We start from the raw sequence: 17,411 nt of genomic DNA on the forward strand, positions 1-17,411 counted from the left end.
CCTGTGTAGAGCAGTCATCTGGAATTAAATGTATTATACGCAGCTGTACAATAGCAGCATTAACAAAAATATAGTGAAGCAGCATATTACAGTTTTCTGAGCATTCACTGCTGCTGATGATACTGATGTCTTATGAAGTGCAATAAGTGTCCTATTCATTCAGGTATTTCACAAAGAACCACATTACGGTGACAATAGAATAGGTACAATAGCAGCAGAGACCTTGACCAGATATCAGTGCTTCTCATTATTACCATCTCTCCTTCAATACCAGGCAATTTCTATGGCACTCCAAAGCCTCCAGCAGAACCCAGTCCCTTTCAGCCAGACCCAGTGGATCAAGTTCTTTTTGACAATGAGTTTGACACAGAGTCCCAGAGAAAGAGAACCACCTCAGTCAGCAAGATGCAAAGAATGGACAGTTCTCTCCCTGAGGAAGAGGAGGAGGAGGAGAAGGAAACAGTTAATGGCAGCGGAGGCATAGGTCAGTAACACAGGGAGCAATTCCCTGCAGTATATCTGGAATGAATTAACTCAGCTGTGGCAGATGCCACGCTTTGGTGGTGGTGGTGGTGGAGCCACAATTTAGCCTTGCTTGAACTGCTCCTTTAATGATTTCCCTGGACTCTGTAGTGCTGATTGCTTCTTAGCATCAGGAGGTTTTGTAGGCACATCATATTTTGCTTTATTATGAAACTAAGTTTTATAGGCCCCGGCACATGTTCATGCAGTGGAGCGATGGGACCTGATCCCTCCTGCTGTGCCGCACATGCGTGGCAGGGCCTGCAGCTTTGGCATTGGGGATCGGATCCCAATTGCCAGTGCAGGGGGAGCCCAGGATCATGCACCAGCAAATTGAAAGTTAGGTGTCTGCAGCAGGTGTAAATCGGTGCAGTTCCTGGGGTAGGACCAACTGGAGCCAGTTCTTTTTTTTTAAGGACTCCCAGGATCCAGAAGAGTTCCCCTGATCCCAAAGCCTTGCACTTGGGACATCAGAAAATCATGTGTCCTGGCACGCAGACCCTGGGATGATGGAACCATTCCCTGAACCCAGAATCCCTGTGGCTGGAATGTGACGAGTGCTTGGAGCTGCGGAGCAAGCCAGTCACCCTGCTGGGTCATGGGGAGCTCCTGGCTATGACCCTGCGCCCTGGCCCAGCTGATGAGCTCTCCTCAACTCAGCCCCCTGAAAGCAGCAGGCTGCAGCCTCGTGAAGGGCTGCGCCACGTGACTATCAGCCTCGAGACACAGGGGAGCAGGCAGGCAAGCTATGACATGCAGCCGGCATCAGGCTCCCCCCAGCCATGTGTTCAATTTAAGGCACAATACAAACCAGCCACAAATGTATTACACGCATTTTGTGGAATAATTTGATGGCTGGTTTTCCATTTCCTCGTGCCATTAATTGCCTGAGCATGTGGCCAGGTTACGGGTTAATAGATTACTCGCGTCTTAAGTGTAACGTCTGCCAAGGGCCAAAAATAAGTAGCTGTTCTGTCAGCCAGATGTGCAGTGGCATCATCAAATGGGTATGCAGGCCACCATGAGGGGCATAATGAATCTCAAAGAGACAGAAACCAGTCGCAGAAGGATGCACCAGCCAGTTGTGTGGAGTCAAAGGAAAAAACTGTAAAGCAGTCCTGCAAGTCATGGAATTGTGTGGGTTTATAAAGAATAAATCACACTCCACTACGTTGGTCATATCATTTGATAAAATTACTGTGTTTGAATCCACTATGAGGCATTTTATGCTGGTCCCTCGCACTTGTGCTGTGAAATGTTGGGATTTCACATGGACCCAAAAACTAACTGAAGGGATTTACACACCCAGTGGTGCTCAAGAGCAGTGCATTGGACCTAGAGCAGAGCATGCACTGAGGTGCTGCAGAGATTGACGCAATGCCTTGTGCTCATTAACCTCGTTACTACTGACCGGTGCAACCTGTACAGCCAGTTTGCAGGTGATGCCGCATCTCCGCAGTCCTTGGAGTTCTCCTATTTAAGTGCTAGCCTGGCCTATCGCTACGTAGCTGCAAAGCTGAGAGTCACTGTGCAAAGTGGCCAGGCGAGAGGCCACAAGCATTTGTCACAAATGTAATCATGGAACTGAGGTTATTGATGTGGGTGTGGAAACTAAGGTGCTTAAATGGTTATTACTTAGAGCCTTTCTTGCCTTGCCAGTTTGGTTCTCACACCATGTCTGGGTATGTGGAGAATGATGATGGGATGGAGTCTCTAATGGGTAGCACAAATCCTCTTCTCTCGGCTAGGAAATGCAATGAAATAGTCTACCTGGACTTGCTCCAGTGTTGATTTTTCAGCCTAAGCTCAGACAAACAGTGCAAGGCTAATGCTGCTTGGCACAGGAAGAGCAGAACTCGATATGTTCATGTCTGCTTTTTAAAGTTAGTAGAAGAAAAATATAGATGAAGTACGGGGCGGGAGAGGGCTTGGCATGAGCTCAGAACTAGAGTGAGAGAGCGGTTCTCTGTGAGCAGAGCAGCCTGGAAATCTGACAGGCTGCAACGCTGTCCTTTGAACGATTGCAGAAAACAAAGAGAAACATTCGGATTCTTCCGACTGGATGAAGCCTGTTCCTAGTTACAACCAGACAAGCAGCTCCATGGATTTCAGGAATTACTTGGCACGGGATGAGACTCTGGAGCCTCTCCCGAAGAACTGGGAGATGGCCTACACGGACACTGGCATGATCTACTTCATTGAGTGAGTAGAAGCTTGTATCAGCATGGATTGAATTCCCTGTCCCAGACTCGCAAGACCTGGTTATTTCTGGAGATTTCTGCTTATTTTATAGAACCTCCTCCCTGCCCATGTTTATTGATGGGATTTTCTGTGCAAAAACAAGATCTGTCTTGCTTTGAAGGCTCACGTGCTTCTGCTGCATATTCCTCTCTGAATGTCACCAGCCCTGTGTGTTTGATTTCAGAGAGGCTCCCATTGAGGTAATTATAATGTCACACGGTGACGTCAGCTGAGGAATAGGCTACAGAAGCGAGAAAAACTTCAAAGCAGCCCTTCTCCGTTTTCATCCCAGCAGCTTTCCCTGTCTGTCAGCAGCATAGGTAGATACTCAAACAAGTATCTTGGCTGTCACACTTGGGGACTCCATTGTCAGGTTTTGTTGTGTAATTTTTGTTGCCTGCATAATGCAGATGAGGAGACAGTTCATGTAAATACAAGTAGTGTGATACTGTCAAGTGTGTCTGTATGAATTCATTTGTCAGGAGAGCGTCACAGTTCCACAGGCAAACTCCGTTGTTTGTGTTGTGTGTCGTATGTCTGGCATGCAGCGCAAAGCTGGGGTTGTGCATTGTTAGCTGGAGAACTATCTCATTTTCTGCATGCTTTTCCTTTGCTTTCTTGCTCTGGAGTCGAGGGGATTTTGCTTATCCTTTCTGCCCTGCATGCAAGCCTCTTTTGAAATGGAATGTGTGTTTTGTTTCATGTTGTTTTAAATCAAGATGCTCGTGGAATGGGTAGGAGCCTGTTCCGTGAATTTTAAAGTACAGTACCAGACTCCACTGAGGCGTAAACATATGCAGAAGGTAAAGGACTTTTTCTCCAGGTAAAAGTATCCGATATTCCGATATCCCCAAACTGATATCGTTGTCGGAGCTTTAGACATAAAGTTCTGAGAGGCCTTGTTATGCTGTGTGAGCTAGCAAAGAAGTATTTTCTGTTGAGGGCTTTGTGCTTAGACTCTGTTTAATGCACATTTACGGGGCAGAGCTAGATATCTCTGGATAACTGGGGGTGTTCTGGCAGTGTCGACAGACCTGATCCAAAGCACCATTTTTGGATGCAACTGTAACATTCAGAAGCTTGCGCTCTTTATCTTGGAGTTAACACATGTATCGCATGATCCTGTCATTGCACTGATAACTTCTTCTCATGGAAGAGCGAAATCACTGATCTTGCCAAATCGCTGGCAGTTTCTTACACGTTTTGGGCCAGAGTGCATTCTCTCTGCGCACGTGCGCCGCAGTTGTGAATTTTCAAAGTATTTGGGGGACAACTTAAGTTAATTTTTTATGCAGGCTTCATTTTTTATGCCGAGTTTGTTTTCGCCAGGACTCTGCGTGACTGTTTTCATGATTGTCCTATTGCAGAGGTGGTATTTAGCACCTTACCCAAGAGCATGCAGTTTTTGCTATCTGTATTAATTTTTTAAAACCCAGCTGTTCAGCAGAGGTGCTGTGGATCTCTTCTGATGAGAACAAGAAGGGACTTGTTTGTTCGGTGTGTGTTTGTCGCTGGGTCTGTTTGTTCTGTGCTGAGCTTACACATCCACCCACACAGTGCCACAGAGCCACCAAATTCCTCTGCATGTGTGAGGTGCGCTGAACACGGGGATACGAAATATTTTTTGACAGCTGTAACCTAGGTTTGCTTCACTCCCAGCAGATCTGCTATTTTTCTATTGAAACTGCATATACCACAGTTGTGAGCGCAGTTTTGAAATAGTTTTGACTGCAGACTAATGTTTGCGCCTTTAACCTCCCCTGTCATGGCTGCACAGAACAGCCGCCAGCGTACTGGTACTTTTGACACTTCAGTGTCACCTCTCTGAAATGGTGTTTTTGGATGTGATAGGGGTGAGAACAGTGAGTTTGCTGAGCCAGAGGCAAGGATTTGTACACACAAGCAAACTTCTGAAGAGGAGTGCTAACTACAACAAGCCAATCCTTTCCTCGGGAATTTTTTTCCTCTTTCTTCTTCTGTCTCGTATTGCTTTTTTTCCTGATGGGAATGTCCTTCATCCCGTAGCCATAACACCAAGACAACCACCTGGCTTGATCCACGGCTCTGCAAGAAAGCCAAAGCTCCAGAAGACTGTGAGGATGGAGGTGAGTTGTACAGCATCTTCTCTTTTATACTCTGTGCTTGCACGTCTGAGTTTCACGACGTCATCCTCGTGATGACACGTGAACAGGGGAGTTTATGAAAGCGCTGAACCTAGCTCTGGGTAGGGGATTGGTTTCAAAGACTTTCTTTGCTGGTAAGGGGTAAGCAGGCAGTTCAGCCTAAAACAGGGGTGTACTTACGTTCTTGTTCCAAAGTCTAGCTCTTCTGAAAACAATAAATAGAATTCCCAAAGTATCGGTTGCATTCACTGATTTATGGATCAAAACTAGTCCTGTGCTACAGAAACTGAAGATTCAGCCACTTTGGCTTCGCTCCCAGAGGGACTGACTGTCTGTAGGGCATGCCAGGGATGCATCCTTGAGCGCTTTAGAGCATCTTTCTCTTATCCACATTATATTTTATGTGAAGTTCCGTATCTGTGGGCATCCAGTCACTTGCTAAAACATCTCTGTACGGGCTGTCTCAGTCAGGGTGTGGCAGGCAGTGGTCAGGCTCCGTGCTTTGGATGTGGAGCAGCCAGATAAGAGGGTTTTATGATATTAGTGAGTTCAGAATCTCTGAAGCCATTCCACATTTTAAGCTTCAGTGCCTTATTTCTGTTGAGATTGAAGCCCCAAAGCATAACACAGTGTATAATTAAGATAAACATCTATGCTAGCACATTCAAAAATAATTAGTCTCTTTTATGTATATTTGAAAACAAGAGTTTTAAGGAAAGCCTTGAACCTTTCTGTTGTCCTGCTGCCATCTCAAGCCCTGTCTAAGTTAACTTGACTTAAATATGTCTCTGTTTCTATTTGTTTTCATCTGGATAATCAGTCAACAAGAGCACTAGTCTTTGTGGAAATGTATGAATTAATTGTGCTTAAGCTATTCCACGTCTTCTGTGGTGGCAGAGCGTCCATCAAGTAAAGCTCGACGTGGGCTGAACATTGACATAATTCTGCTACTTTGTGCAGCAGCAAAACCTTTGAAAGCCATAATCTAAGCAGGGTTCCCTGGTAAGGGAGTGATTGTCAGCCATGCTGTTTTTCCCAGCAAAATCCTGTCAGGTAAAAGGGAAGGAGAATAAATACCAAACTTCAGGAACAACTAGCTGCCTCATTTGCAGTGTATCAGGGCTACAGGGATTTTGTTGTTGAATAAAATGTAACTAGCAACTGGAGCTTTCCTTCCACACAAGGATGCCACGCTCTGCTGGTGCTGGTACCGAAGGAAGGGGAAGAGTTGTCCATCTGACTTGTGTGGACAGGCTTGGATTCAGCCTGACCTGTACAATGCCACAGCTCCTGATTCCCAGGCGAGAGTACTCTGCTCCTGACCCCTCCGTGTGCCACCAGCTGCAGCTTTCCCACTGATCACACCTGCTGGGTGAGCCAGAGGGAACACACCTGTCTTCGAGAGCATTGGCCTAGCCCGTTCACAACAGTAAAGGTCAAAGTCGTCTAGAAACTGCGTGTTGGCAGATCGTGGTCCCTACCAACAGCACCTGTTGCTTTCTTGCTTCACTCAGGGCTGCTGCCTTGGTTTTCTCTGTTAATGTAAAACGCTTGATTCCTCCAACAACATGTCCCACACCAAATCCAAGAGGCTTTTGCTCCTGCTTTCCAGTCCGCTGGTACCCAGGCTGGCTTTTTAAAATTAATATAGTCAGCATCAACTCTGATACAGGAGGTAGAGCCACTGAACTAACAAGCAGGTAGGAGATACCTGAGGGTGACCCTCTGTCACAGTACATGACTGTTTAGGGGGTGTAGAGGAGCTGACCTGTATTTATTACTGAGCACCTCTTGCGTCAGGACTTGCACACCGTGACTCCGAGCTGTAAGGACATTTGCGGTGATCAGCCTCCGGGCAGATCCTGCAGACAGTTGCAAGGCAGCGAAGCAGTTTATACAGCCAATGAAAGAAAAAATGTTCTGCAGAGCTTGGTCTGCAGCAAATGTCTCCCAGTCACAAGAGTCTACAGCCTCGTCCTCCTGACTTGGGCAGCCTGACAGCTGTCTATTCATAACGAGGCGTGGCTGGAGCAACTGCCTCATAGTGCTGCTTATTAAACCTATGTAAAGCCCACCACAGGATAAAAGGGCATTTTAAAGAGAGATGCAGGGTGTCCTGGTGAACAACACTTAAGTGGATAGCGCGCTGGGTTATTTATCGAATTTTGCTGAGCTGTGCTGATATGAATAATTGGTAACATGCTGTCACTCGTTGAGCCGAGAGCAGCCACAAGCAACAAACAGAATCGTTATGTGGAGATGTTATCCCTCAGAACAAGACAGCCATCTCGGAGCGAAAAGGCAACTTGCCTCCGAGGTGGGGCTGGCCGACCCATGGACGTGTGCCACAAGTGGTGCAGGCAGCTGCTGTGTGAGGCACACGTGCCCCGGGCACTCGGTAAAGGGCGGCACCGATGATGGCGATGCTGGTGGGTGCTGCGTGCCGGAAGCTTGCGCAGCCCCTCTTCACACGGCCATGCAGCCCCAGGCAGTGCTGTTGCACATTAGTACGCAGGCAGTTAAAAGTGAAGGTCCGCAAGTGAACGTAGGTAGTGTAAGAGCGATGTGGTGCAACAGGCAAGGCTTTCTTAGAGTCGTCTCTTCTATTGGACCAGCTCTGGGATAAACTCAGACAAGCTTTCACAGGCAAGGCATTCTTCCTCAGGTCTCTGATCCCAGGAGGGCAGGCATAGCATAGTGAGAAGTAGCAGAGGCGAGGCCTGAGAGGGACTCTCTCAGAGGCAAGAGATGCACAATTAGCAGAAGAGAAGCAGCTGATTACTGGGAGATCAAGGCCTATCACGAGGCAGGAGGGTCCTTGTCACCTTTCTTGCATGGAAAGAATTCAGGAGCTGGATAAAATATAATGTGCTGTAGACCCAATATCAGTGTTTAGTCCTTGGTTTTGAGTGTCCAGCCAGCTTATGAATTTTTGTTCCCAAGCTCCTAAAGACCCTCAGCCTAAGAAATCCTTGCCTCTCGAGTGAACATAGTAATTTATAACCGGATGGATCTGGTAATATGAGCCCTCTACTTCCTTTCCTGTAGGTGCCTGTGTGTCCTGCTCTGAAGTTTATTAAAACTTAAACCAGTTTTTAAAAAAAAATATGTCTCCCCTCTGATGAACCACTGAGTTATAGGAGGCGATTTCCCTCCGGGAATGCCAGCACTCTGCTCATCAGACAGGCCAGTCTCAAACATTTAAAGAAACCCGGAAGACATAAATTGCATTTATATTTCCGGCACAGTCGATCCATAATCTCTCCACTCGTTTCTCCACGTGAACTCTGACATTCTCAAATGCGTTTCCATTATAGTGCAGAATTTTGTTCATTCTTCTCTTCTAATTACAGAACTGCCTTATGGTTGGGAGAAAATAGAAGACCCTCAGTATGGAACGTACTATGTTGAGTAAGTGCCTACAGTAATTATTCATTTGATAGTCATCACATTTAGCAGAGAACAGTGAAACAGTTGATATGTAATAAATGTAAACTGGCGTGCATCTTGTTTAAGCACTGTACAGATCCAGTGTAAAATAAGGGCCAGTTCTGGAGGCCACGCGTAAATTGTGCCCCATGCTTAAGCACTGATGTGCACGATGATGCTTGTAGGCTAATTGAGGCGCATCCATAGATCTTCCAGATGGGCGGAAGCAAGTAACAGCCGTAGTAGTTAACACTAGCAATGGACTGAGAACCCCAGAACAGCCCGTGCAGCACTTGGGTCCGCTTTGCTTCTGCCCCACAAATAGTCGTGTGCCTTTTGCTTTATCTCAAATACAGTGGTTTAATACAGCAATAACTTAATGACTGTCCAGATGGGTGACTCTCTTACAGTTTATAATGCTGAGCGCAGCATACTAGTAGATAGCTTTATTCCCAGGCCGATCTAGTTTTGAGTCATTAGCATAATAATTCTCAGAGGTGAATTAGTGATGGAGGTAAAGGTCTACTACTTGAATGGTTGTTTCATAGAGCTTTTACTTGCCAATGCATATGACTTCTTATTGCTACTGGCGGCGACACCCATCAGTGCTTCTGACTTGTGAAGGAGCCTGACTGAAAAATTGAGATTGAGGATGAATATCTTTGATTAAAAGAAAGAGTCAGACTTGAGTCAGCACAGATTTCTGACCCTTGCGAGTAGCACGACGATGACTGTAGGATTGTAGTTGCTAGAAGTCGATGCGACCCCCAACCTTCCTAGGTCCATATTTTGCTGCTTCATAAAGCAGTTGTTGTTGAGCCATGATATTCCCAGTGCCTAAAGAGAAATCATTTGCTTCAGTAACTCGTAATGGGTCAGTAATTGGGTTTTCTGGAATTAGTTCCACATCATCTTTTGGCATGCTCAAATCTTTATGGATGAAAATCAGAAAAAAGGACGTAACCAGAGTTCTGCATTCGTTCGCATGCAGGGTGGAAAAGACTCGTACCTGCTGTTACGTATTTATGTGCTTAATCCTGATCTTAACAATTGCTTACAGTGGCCTTCATCAGCTGAAGGAATAATTTAGGGATTTGTGTTTTGGAGGAAGCTGCTGTATTGGATTTCTTTGCTTGGGAAATAAATCTTAGCTGATTACCTCTCCTCTTATGTGAACTTGACATAACTGCTCCTCTTGCCTATTCTAGCGTGATAGGCACTCTCCCGGGGAATAAGGGAAAGCTGGATGACTGCATCCTGAGCAAGGGACCGAAGGGGGAAATATCCTGACACCTGAGAACTGTGCTACAAAACACAACCCAAGGCAAAACTGCAGTTTCCTTCAGATTCATAGTTCATAGGCAGAAATACTTGATCTGCCGTGGTAAACGACTCAGCCAAAAGAGAGCATGCGAATTGGTGAGAAACGCCGGTTTTGGAAAAACCTGAAATGCTGTTTTTCCTCTGCTGTGCCTCGTTCAGGAGTATCTACAGGCAAAAATGATTTTTTGCTTTGTGAGGCTAATCTGAAAACTTTTTGCTAAGTTATGATGTCTTTTGTTGTTAAAAGTCTTTTAAAAATGCTTTAGTACGGCTGAGGAAGAAAAGCAACAAAAAAATATATGATAGCAAGCTAAGCCCAGATTGGGTTTTTTTTGTTTTTATAAGGGCTTTTGAGTTCCTGGGTGTCTCATGCTGCATGAAAAGTCCTTCAGCATTTCAAACGGAAAGGACCGAAAAAGTTATTTTTCAGATAATCTTCAGTTGTGAAATCAGAAATCGATAATCTAGCATCACTGAAGCTCTTCTCCAAATGCTGCTTGGAAATTACTTGAAGATGGCTGCATGTGTATCTTACCTGTCTAAACTGAGTTCCTTGCCAAATTCAGCAGCAAATAAGTGGCATGCAAGTAGTACGATCGGCTGGAAAATTTAAAACTTACACCGGCATTCTGAATAACGCGTGCAGCAAGAAGCCAAAATAATGCTGCTTCATTGCACCAGCTCCTGTATCTGAGCTAGGGTTTTTTTAATAATTGCTGCAGAAGAGTCTCTGGTTTAAGAAATGTCTTTATCAAAGGTTCTCCGAAAGCTTTACAGGAGAAGTGGAACAAACACTACTGCAGTCCGCCGTGCTACTGAAGTTATCTGGAGTGAAGTTACCAGGGTTAGCTACTTGTTCTTCTGAAACCCTTTTTCTTTCTGTTTAGAAAGAAAACTCACTCGAGCACATATATTCTTTTTGCCTTCTAAGCACAGCCTCTGAGCACTCTTGTTCTTGAAGCAGGAATGGGGAACTGGCCGGCCTTTTTGATCCCCTTTAAAAGTCATTAGGCAGAAGAAATGCTCAAATTATTCCACCCAGCTCAGAAGTAACCCATGTAGCTGATCCCACCTGGGACCAGAAGGGCTTCAGAAATTAAAAGCCAGGTAGGAGGCCTGTTTGTTCCTAGGGACCTACCAGAGGAAAGGGCTGAACCCAGAATGGGTAATGTCTTCCTCCCCTATTTGTTTGGAACAAGAATAAAGCAGAAGGTCAGCCGTTCTCTGCTCGCAGCTGCCGCTGGGTCTCGAGAACGGATGCTTTGTGAATGCATCCTTGGGAAGAGGCTACGAGGTGACTGACCAGCACTTGTGGCTTTTGTTCTCCCGGAACTGCTGCATGGAGTGACCTCGGTCAAGTCGCGTAACTTCTCTGTCCCTTTACGGCCCTTTGTGAAATGGATACAACAGCACTGACCTGTACCTAAGGGGGTGGGGGCTTACGGGATCCAGTCTGACAGCTTTCTTAATATATTGCTGTTCACTTTACATTTTTATCCTGTATGTTTTAAAGAAACTGCTCTTCAAAGGCAATGGGAATTAAAGGCTTTAATGTATGTTGTGTGTAGGTAATGCAAGTCATAATGGATGTTTAATGAAGGGGAAGACTTCAAGGTAAAACACGGGTCCTGCCCAGGAAGCTGTGAAATGATTGTCAAGACATGTTTACTAGTTTCTGGCATGGAAAGACAAAAGCACGGAGTAGCAATCTGGCAAAAGGAAGAGCTTGTATTCAGCTCCAGTTATTGCCAGATATAAATTACAGATCTCCCATTAAATGGGCACCAGTGTCTAAAAAAACGCTTATTTTAAGGTGCTTACCTTTATAATGAGACCTGAAGGTGAAATTCTGTCCTTGGATGCACACACACCGGCCCTGTATATGCATAACCAATGACCAAGCGTGGATCAAGTTCTTAATACTGAAAGAACTACAAGGCTGGGATTTTCAAAGACATCTGAGGGAGTGAGGTGTCCAAATCCCACTAAATTTAACTTTCCTCTGGCTTCTTTGACAAACCATACTCAAATCTAATTTGCTTTTCATCATTTGTGCAGTTTGTTTTTTGTGCTTCTTTCAGCTTTGCACAGAGATTTGACTGGTCCATATCAAATCAGTCTCATTTTCTGGTGATCCGCCCTAGCACTGGGATATATGGAGTGCAAGTTCTGCAAGGGGAGACTTCATTTAAAATGTGTGAATTGATTAATTTAAGTAATGTGTGTTCCTTGTTATTGCAGTGTAGTTACTTAAAGTGGCTGTCCATTTTTACTTTTACAAAATCTAAATTTACACTTTTTATTACCAACAATATACCAGGAAAGTTGATAATTTTGCAATTCTTAGCTTATGGTCATAGATGTTAATTTTTCTGAATGTGTAGTTAAAGGTATACCCTTCCGTTCCTCCACTTCCCCTGCCCCCCAGAAAAGCCAGAACCATGCTAAGCTGGTAATGAGCAGGGAGATCCCACATAATGGGACTCTTCAGAAACTCTGTCTGGAAGCTTGATTAATCTTCTCAAGAACTGCAAGCTGCAGCTGAATCAAGAGGAAGGCAGGCGTGCACTGCTGAGATTGCATATCCTTGTCTTCTTTTTAACTGTGCAAAGCAGTTAATGCTCACACAGTCAATTGAAAGCAAATTGGATGCTGCTATTGCTTGAACTGTTGTGTGCAGATCTGAGCTTGGGTTCATCCCATCTACAGACAAACAATAATCCTATGCTTCCAAGAAGCTTGAAGAGCTGACTTAGCTGGGCTCTTGCACTTGTGTCTTTTTTTTTCTTCATTCCGTATTAAAATGCATCCAACTCACAACTTTTGTAAAAGAAAATGGAATTTACTGAATAGCATGTCTCTTGGCTGAAATACATGATGGAAAGGCTCTTGAAGCACGAGAACATGACTGACTTTGCTTCTACAGGCATCTTATAGGTACTAAAACCTCAAGGGCTTTGAAAAGTAAAGCAAAGCATCAGGATAAAAAAAAAATAGCTGGCACAATACTTTCTATGCTGAAATTCTGACATAACATTTGTATATTTTACAGTCACATCAACCAGAAAACCCAGTTTGAAAATCCCGTGTTGGAAGCCAAAAGGAAAAAACAGCTAGGACAGACTGATGTTGGCCCTTCTAAACCAGGTATTATTTGAAATAGCTGCTCTTCAGCACTGTTTGCTGTAAAGTACATGGAAAGCAGTCTCGAGCATGAAGTGTTCTGCCTGTGTCAGTCTGCGTAGACCTCGCTGTTGTCTTTTTGACACTAATGTAAATATTCATGGTAGCATTTTGTGATCCTGATCACTAGCAGAAAAGCAGTTTCACTAAACCAGTGTGCTTTGATATCAGGACTACAGAGGTTAAACTACGGAAATACAGTCCAGGTGAAACTACTGTAAAGTGGCTACATGACTCCTGCATTATCAGTCTCAAGAGGAGTCATCCATAGCATGATGCCTACCTGAGAGAAGGTCTCCAGTGGGTCTCCCCAAGGGTCTGTCCTGGGTCTGGTACTGTTCAGTATCTTCATTAATCATACAGTAGGTGGAATCAAATGCACCCTTCCTAAATTTGCCTGTTGAACTGTAGTAGGCTGAGGACAGCTGGGACAGACCAGTCAAATGCACAGTGTACACTGAGAGATAGAAGGTGAGGCTGCTGTACTGCAGAAAGGACCTGGGGTTGTGGCAAACCCCAAACTGAACACAGCTCCGTGTGCTATTGTAGAAACAAAGAAAAAAAAGCCTCTCAAAAACGCTAATAGCATATTGACCAGTATTAGCAGAGGGGGGTTGCAAGTCGCAAGAAGTGATTCTTCGCTCTATTCAGCTTGGGTAAGGTTTCACCTTACACATGGTCTGTCCAGTTCTGGGCAGCGTACTTCACAAAAGGCACGGGCAAATTAAAAGGTCCAGCAGGGAGCAAGAAAAATATTTTCTTTTTGCAGGCTAGCTTACTGGCTGTGCAGTAGACGCTAGTCAGAATGGGTCAGTTTGTACCTGGCAATCGTCATTTAGAAAACGGTAGACTTGACAGGCAGCATTTGGTCAACTCTGCAGTGCCTGCTAGTACTGTGGATGGGATAAGCAGCTCTGTGTGTACATGCATGTATGATGGTAAGGATGGAGTCTGAGAAGTCTACGGCAGTACAAGCTCATCCTACCACTGACCAGTCCATTCATTGTCCTCCTAAGTGTGCGGGATTCAGAGTGGTTTTTGCAGTTGGAGTTGACCTGAGACCTTAAGGCTGCTTAAGCAGCATAAAACATCCTGAAGCCTGTTGTCTTCTGCAGCTCAAATATCCATAAGCTACAGCTTGGGGGATGTGAGGGGTGAAAGCTGCAGTTTCAGCCCTGCGACTGGCTGCTTTGTGACCTGCCCAAAAGATGGAACCCCCCTGTTCCTGTAACCTCGCTGTTGGTTGGGGATGATGATCATGGCTGTCTGCCCACTCCACAGGGTGCTGCAAGGGTTGCCCTATATTTCAGTATGTAAAACTGAGCGTAATTATCTCCAGTATTCCTGTGGTCATCTGTGTACACGTGCCACGCCTGAGGGAATGCAGATGTGCTTTGAAAGGATTGCTGCGTTCTTCAGCATGCAATTCTCGCTTGCTCCAAACAAATCAAAAGTAAGTTTTTAACACAAGCAATGGCGCTGAATTTCTCCGCTGGGTTTAGCCAGCTACCGTTTCAAAACAGCGTTGGATTTGTTACAGGAAGTGTAGTGTTTTTCACTCAGATAATTCAGAAATTGCAGAAGGGGTTTAGTTCAACTTCAGAACGCCCCGTTGCACCCCACTCTGTTTCACAACCCGACGTGCATTCACAGTCACCTGGTTTGGTATTTGCTGTAGCTGCCTGCATTTACTAGCAGGGTCACTTCCTAGCAGCATTGCTGTTGACAGTGTGTGGAATTGTTTTTGTGCAGAACCAGACAAGTCTGCCTTCACTAGAGACCCAGCCCAGCTCACAGGAGCTCTCATACGGACATCGTTGAAGAAAAGCGCTATGGGATTTGGCTTTACGATCATTGGTGGGGACAGACCTGATGAGTTCTTGCAAGTGAAGAATGTGCTGAAAGATGGACCTGCTGCACAGGATGGGAAGATGGCACCAGGTGACACTTCTCTACACTTCATTTCATCCCTGTTGCTTGGCAAAAAGAGGGGGGCCCGAGGGAGTCCAGTGATTCCATCCACAGGCACTCATTGTGAAGCAGGTCCCCAACACTCTGCTTTATCAGACCATAAATCAATGTCTGAAGCCCTGACATGGAATAGCAGTAAATGTTTTAATATAGATCCAAGTTTAGGACATTTCTGGAGAGTTCACTGGCTCGGTGTACTGGAGATTTTCAGGTACACGTTACAGAATACTGCTGTCACAGATCGTGTCCGCCTGAGCCCCAGGCAGCTGACGGCCTAATCAAACACCATTTTCAGGCGGGTGCAGCAGAGCAAGGTACAGTGGGAGTCAGAAGGTGCAAATATTATGTTGTAATCATCCTTTGACCTGTATGAAGCAACCCAAAGGTAAAACCTAGCTTCAGTAGCTTGGCATAGATACCAGTTACCCTTTACAGGGTTTGTTCTGTGAGCTCTGCCTGGTTATTTAGCTGTTACTAATAAAACTGGTACCACTTAAAAGCTGAAGCCATGCTGTTATCTTTTTTGAGATTGAACAGCGTCCAGGTTCTGGTTGTTGAGATGGTGTTTAGTATTATAGCGTTCCCAAGATGAATTTAAGTGCTATCCATCGAAATGGATCTAAAACAGTTTTCCTGTTTCCTCAGATGGCTTTAACATCATATTGAGCTGGCTTCTTAAACTGTTCTGGTTTGCTTTCTGTAGTTCTTACTCTCATATATATGTTGCCTCTGTCACAGCTGAGGTATCAGCGTGACTCTGCCTCTGTTTGGTATCAGTTTGATTTGTTTCAACGTAGGCTATGAACAGATTGATTTGTGCGTGTTGATTTTGCTACACCTCTACCCTTGCTTACCGTTCCTGTAGAGTCTGGTCTCTAAATAAGATGTGGTGTCATACCTTGTATTGAATGCACGGTTTTTCTCATTTTAATGCATTAATGGTTTCTAAGCTTTCCGTTTCCTGCACATAATTGTAATGGCCGCAGGGAAAGAGCGTGTGTGAAAGATCCAGTTGGCACCAGGACATCAGTTTTTCCTCTAGCAATGATGTGTTTTCTTAAGAATCTAGTTTTACACTTGTTTGTTGGAAGAAGCTTGAGCAGATTCAGATACCCAGCGACTGCCATCCGCTGGAGCCGTCGCTCTTTTTGCTAATTGTGCCTGGCCTTTGAGCCTCAGCCTGTCCATGCTGACCTCAGGAGGCTTGGTCAATGAGCGACCAGCTTCACACCGCAGCTGCTCACTGTGAGCAACTCTACCAGATTGCCAGAACCGCCCCAAGTAGTTCTCAGTGTTAAGAAACAAAGCAAAAACCCCAACCAGACACATTTAACTTTGTGGGACAGCCCTGTGTTCCTGCTGCATTTTTTGTCTTGAAATTTTCGCGCGTTTCATGTGTCGTCGGGTTCTTCATTTGTGTTGTCCCCACCTGTTTGAACAGAAGAGAGAAGTGAAACCGTTTAGCCAGGGTCATCCGCTGGGTCCGTGGCAGGGACTGCCAGCCCCTGGGAGACAGGGAGAGACTACCAAGCCCATTCTAATCATTCACAGCTGGTCCTTGATTCCCCAAAGACACTATTGTCCCCTGCCACAGAAAAGGAGGAGGCTTGTGTACATCCCCTGTGCTGCTGCTACCTGAAATGAAAGACCACAAACCACATTGCATTTCCATAGCACAAAACAGCATCCGCAGAGTGACACGCCCAGCCTGGCGGCTCTAAATGGGCAGGCGAGGGCTTTTGCTGGTGTTTGGAAGCAATGCCTACACTCTAGCAAAGCGACTTCGATACCTTTGCTGTCTCGGTGGCCTTCCCTTTGTCAGTAGTTCCACGTGTGGCTGGTGAGCTACGTGGCACAAGCGCTACCTGTCGCTTATTCCTAACCAGCCCTGGCGAGGCAGGGGTCCAGCAGGGACTGCGCGTGCAGCACAATTCAGCAACACTTCTGATTAAAGCAGCTTCTGCACAGCGTGTGCAATAAAGGCTTGTGGTTCTAGCTGATCACACACGGTGCTCAGCTGCATCTCAAGTGGCTTAGCAAGCACTTCCTGCATGTGGGGATAGCACCCTGCAGTATTTGCAAGGATTATGTGCGTCTGCATGTCTTTAATGTGCCCAGCACTGTGCCAGGGGTTCCTGTGAACTAAGAGCTGTAGTGTCACGGGCATCCCAGCTGAATAAAGGAGCAGTTTTATACCCAGCATTTGATGATGAGGTTGTTGGGAAACCAGCAAAAAAGTCTTGGTCTGCTTCCAACCAGTCATTGTGGTAGATATCAGTACCCTGTCTACCACTTCAGAGGTTCAGTTTGACCTCAGTTGTCCTTGTGGTGGTTTAGAGATTTCCTATCATTATTGAGGTTCAGTTTAGCCAAGGAGAGCTGGTTCTACCTGAATGTTTGATGCTCGACTTTTCTTTGGCAGGCAAAATAAAATCTGCAGCCAGTAACCCAAGTCTCAGGAATGACCCCAGAAGCCTGGCACTCCTAAGCAGCCCGTACTAAATCCTCCGCAGAAAGCAGAAGTAATTCATCCAGAATGAGCTTTCCATTCCCAGCTTCTGTGCACAGTGGTTAGCGCATAAGAGAAAGGAAAAAAAGAATTCTGTGAGGGACCATAAG

The 17,411-nt window shown here is 45.4% G+C and overlaps 1 protein-coding gene across 6 annotated transcripts in view; it reads left to right on the forward strand.

Moving 5' to 3' along the window:
- MAGI3 (membrane associated guanylate kinase, WW and PDZ domain containing 3) overlaps nucleotides 1-17,411 on the forward strand; it is a 172,801-nt gene that overhangs the window by 121,985 nt on the left and 33,405 nt on the right. For all 6 annotated transcript variants that reach the window (XM_059717335.1, XM_059717336.1, XM_059717331.1 and 3 more), the window contains exons 4-9: nucleotides 275-484; nucleotides 2,550-2,724; nucleotides 4,789-4,868; nucleotides 8,240-8,297; nucleotides 12,691-12,785; nucleotides 14,574-14,762. In XM_059717335.1, the coding sequence (XP_059573318.1) occupies nucleotides 275-484; nucleotides 2,550-2,724; nucleotides 4,789-4,868; nucleotides 8,240-8,297; nucleotides 12,691-12,785; nucleotides 14,574-14,762 (807 nt within the window). The remainder of the gene's footprint in view (nucleotides 1-274; nucleotides 485-2,549; nucleotides 2,725-4,788; nucleotides 4,869-8,239; nucleotides 8,298-12,690; nucleotides 12,786-14,573; nucleotides 14,763-17,411) is intronic.

Source organism: Alligator mississippiensis, chromosome 14, assembly GCF_030867095.1.
Source record: "Alligator mississippiensis isolate rAllMis1 chromosome 14, rAllMis1, whole genome shotgun sequence".
Classification (NCBI taxonomy): domain Eukaryota; kingdom Metazoa; phylum Chordata; order Crocodylia; family Alligatoridae; genus Alligator; species Alligator mississippiensis.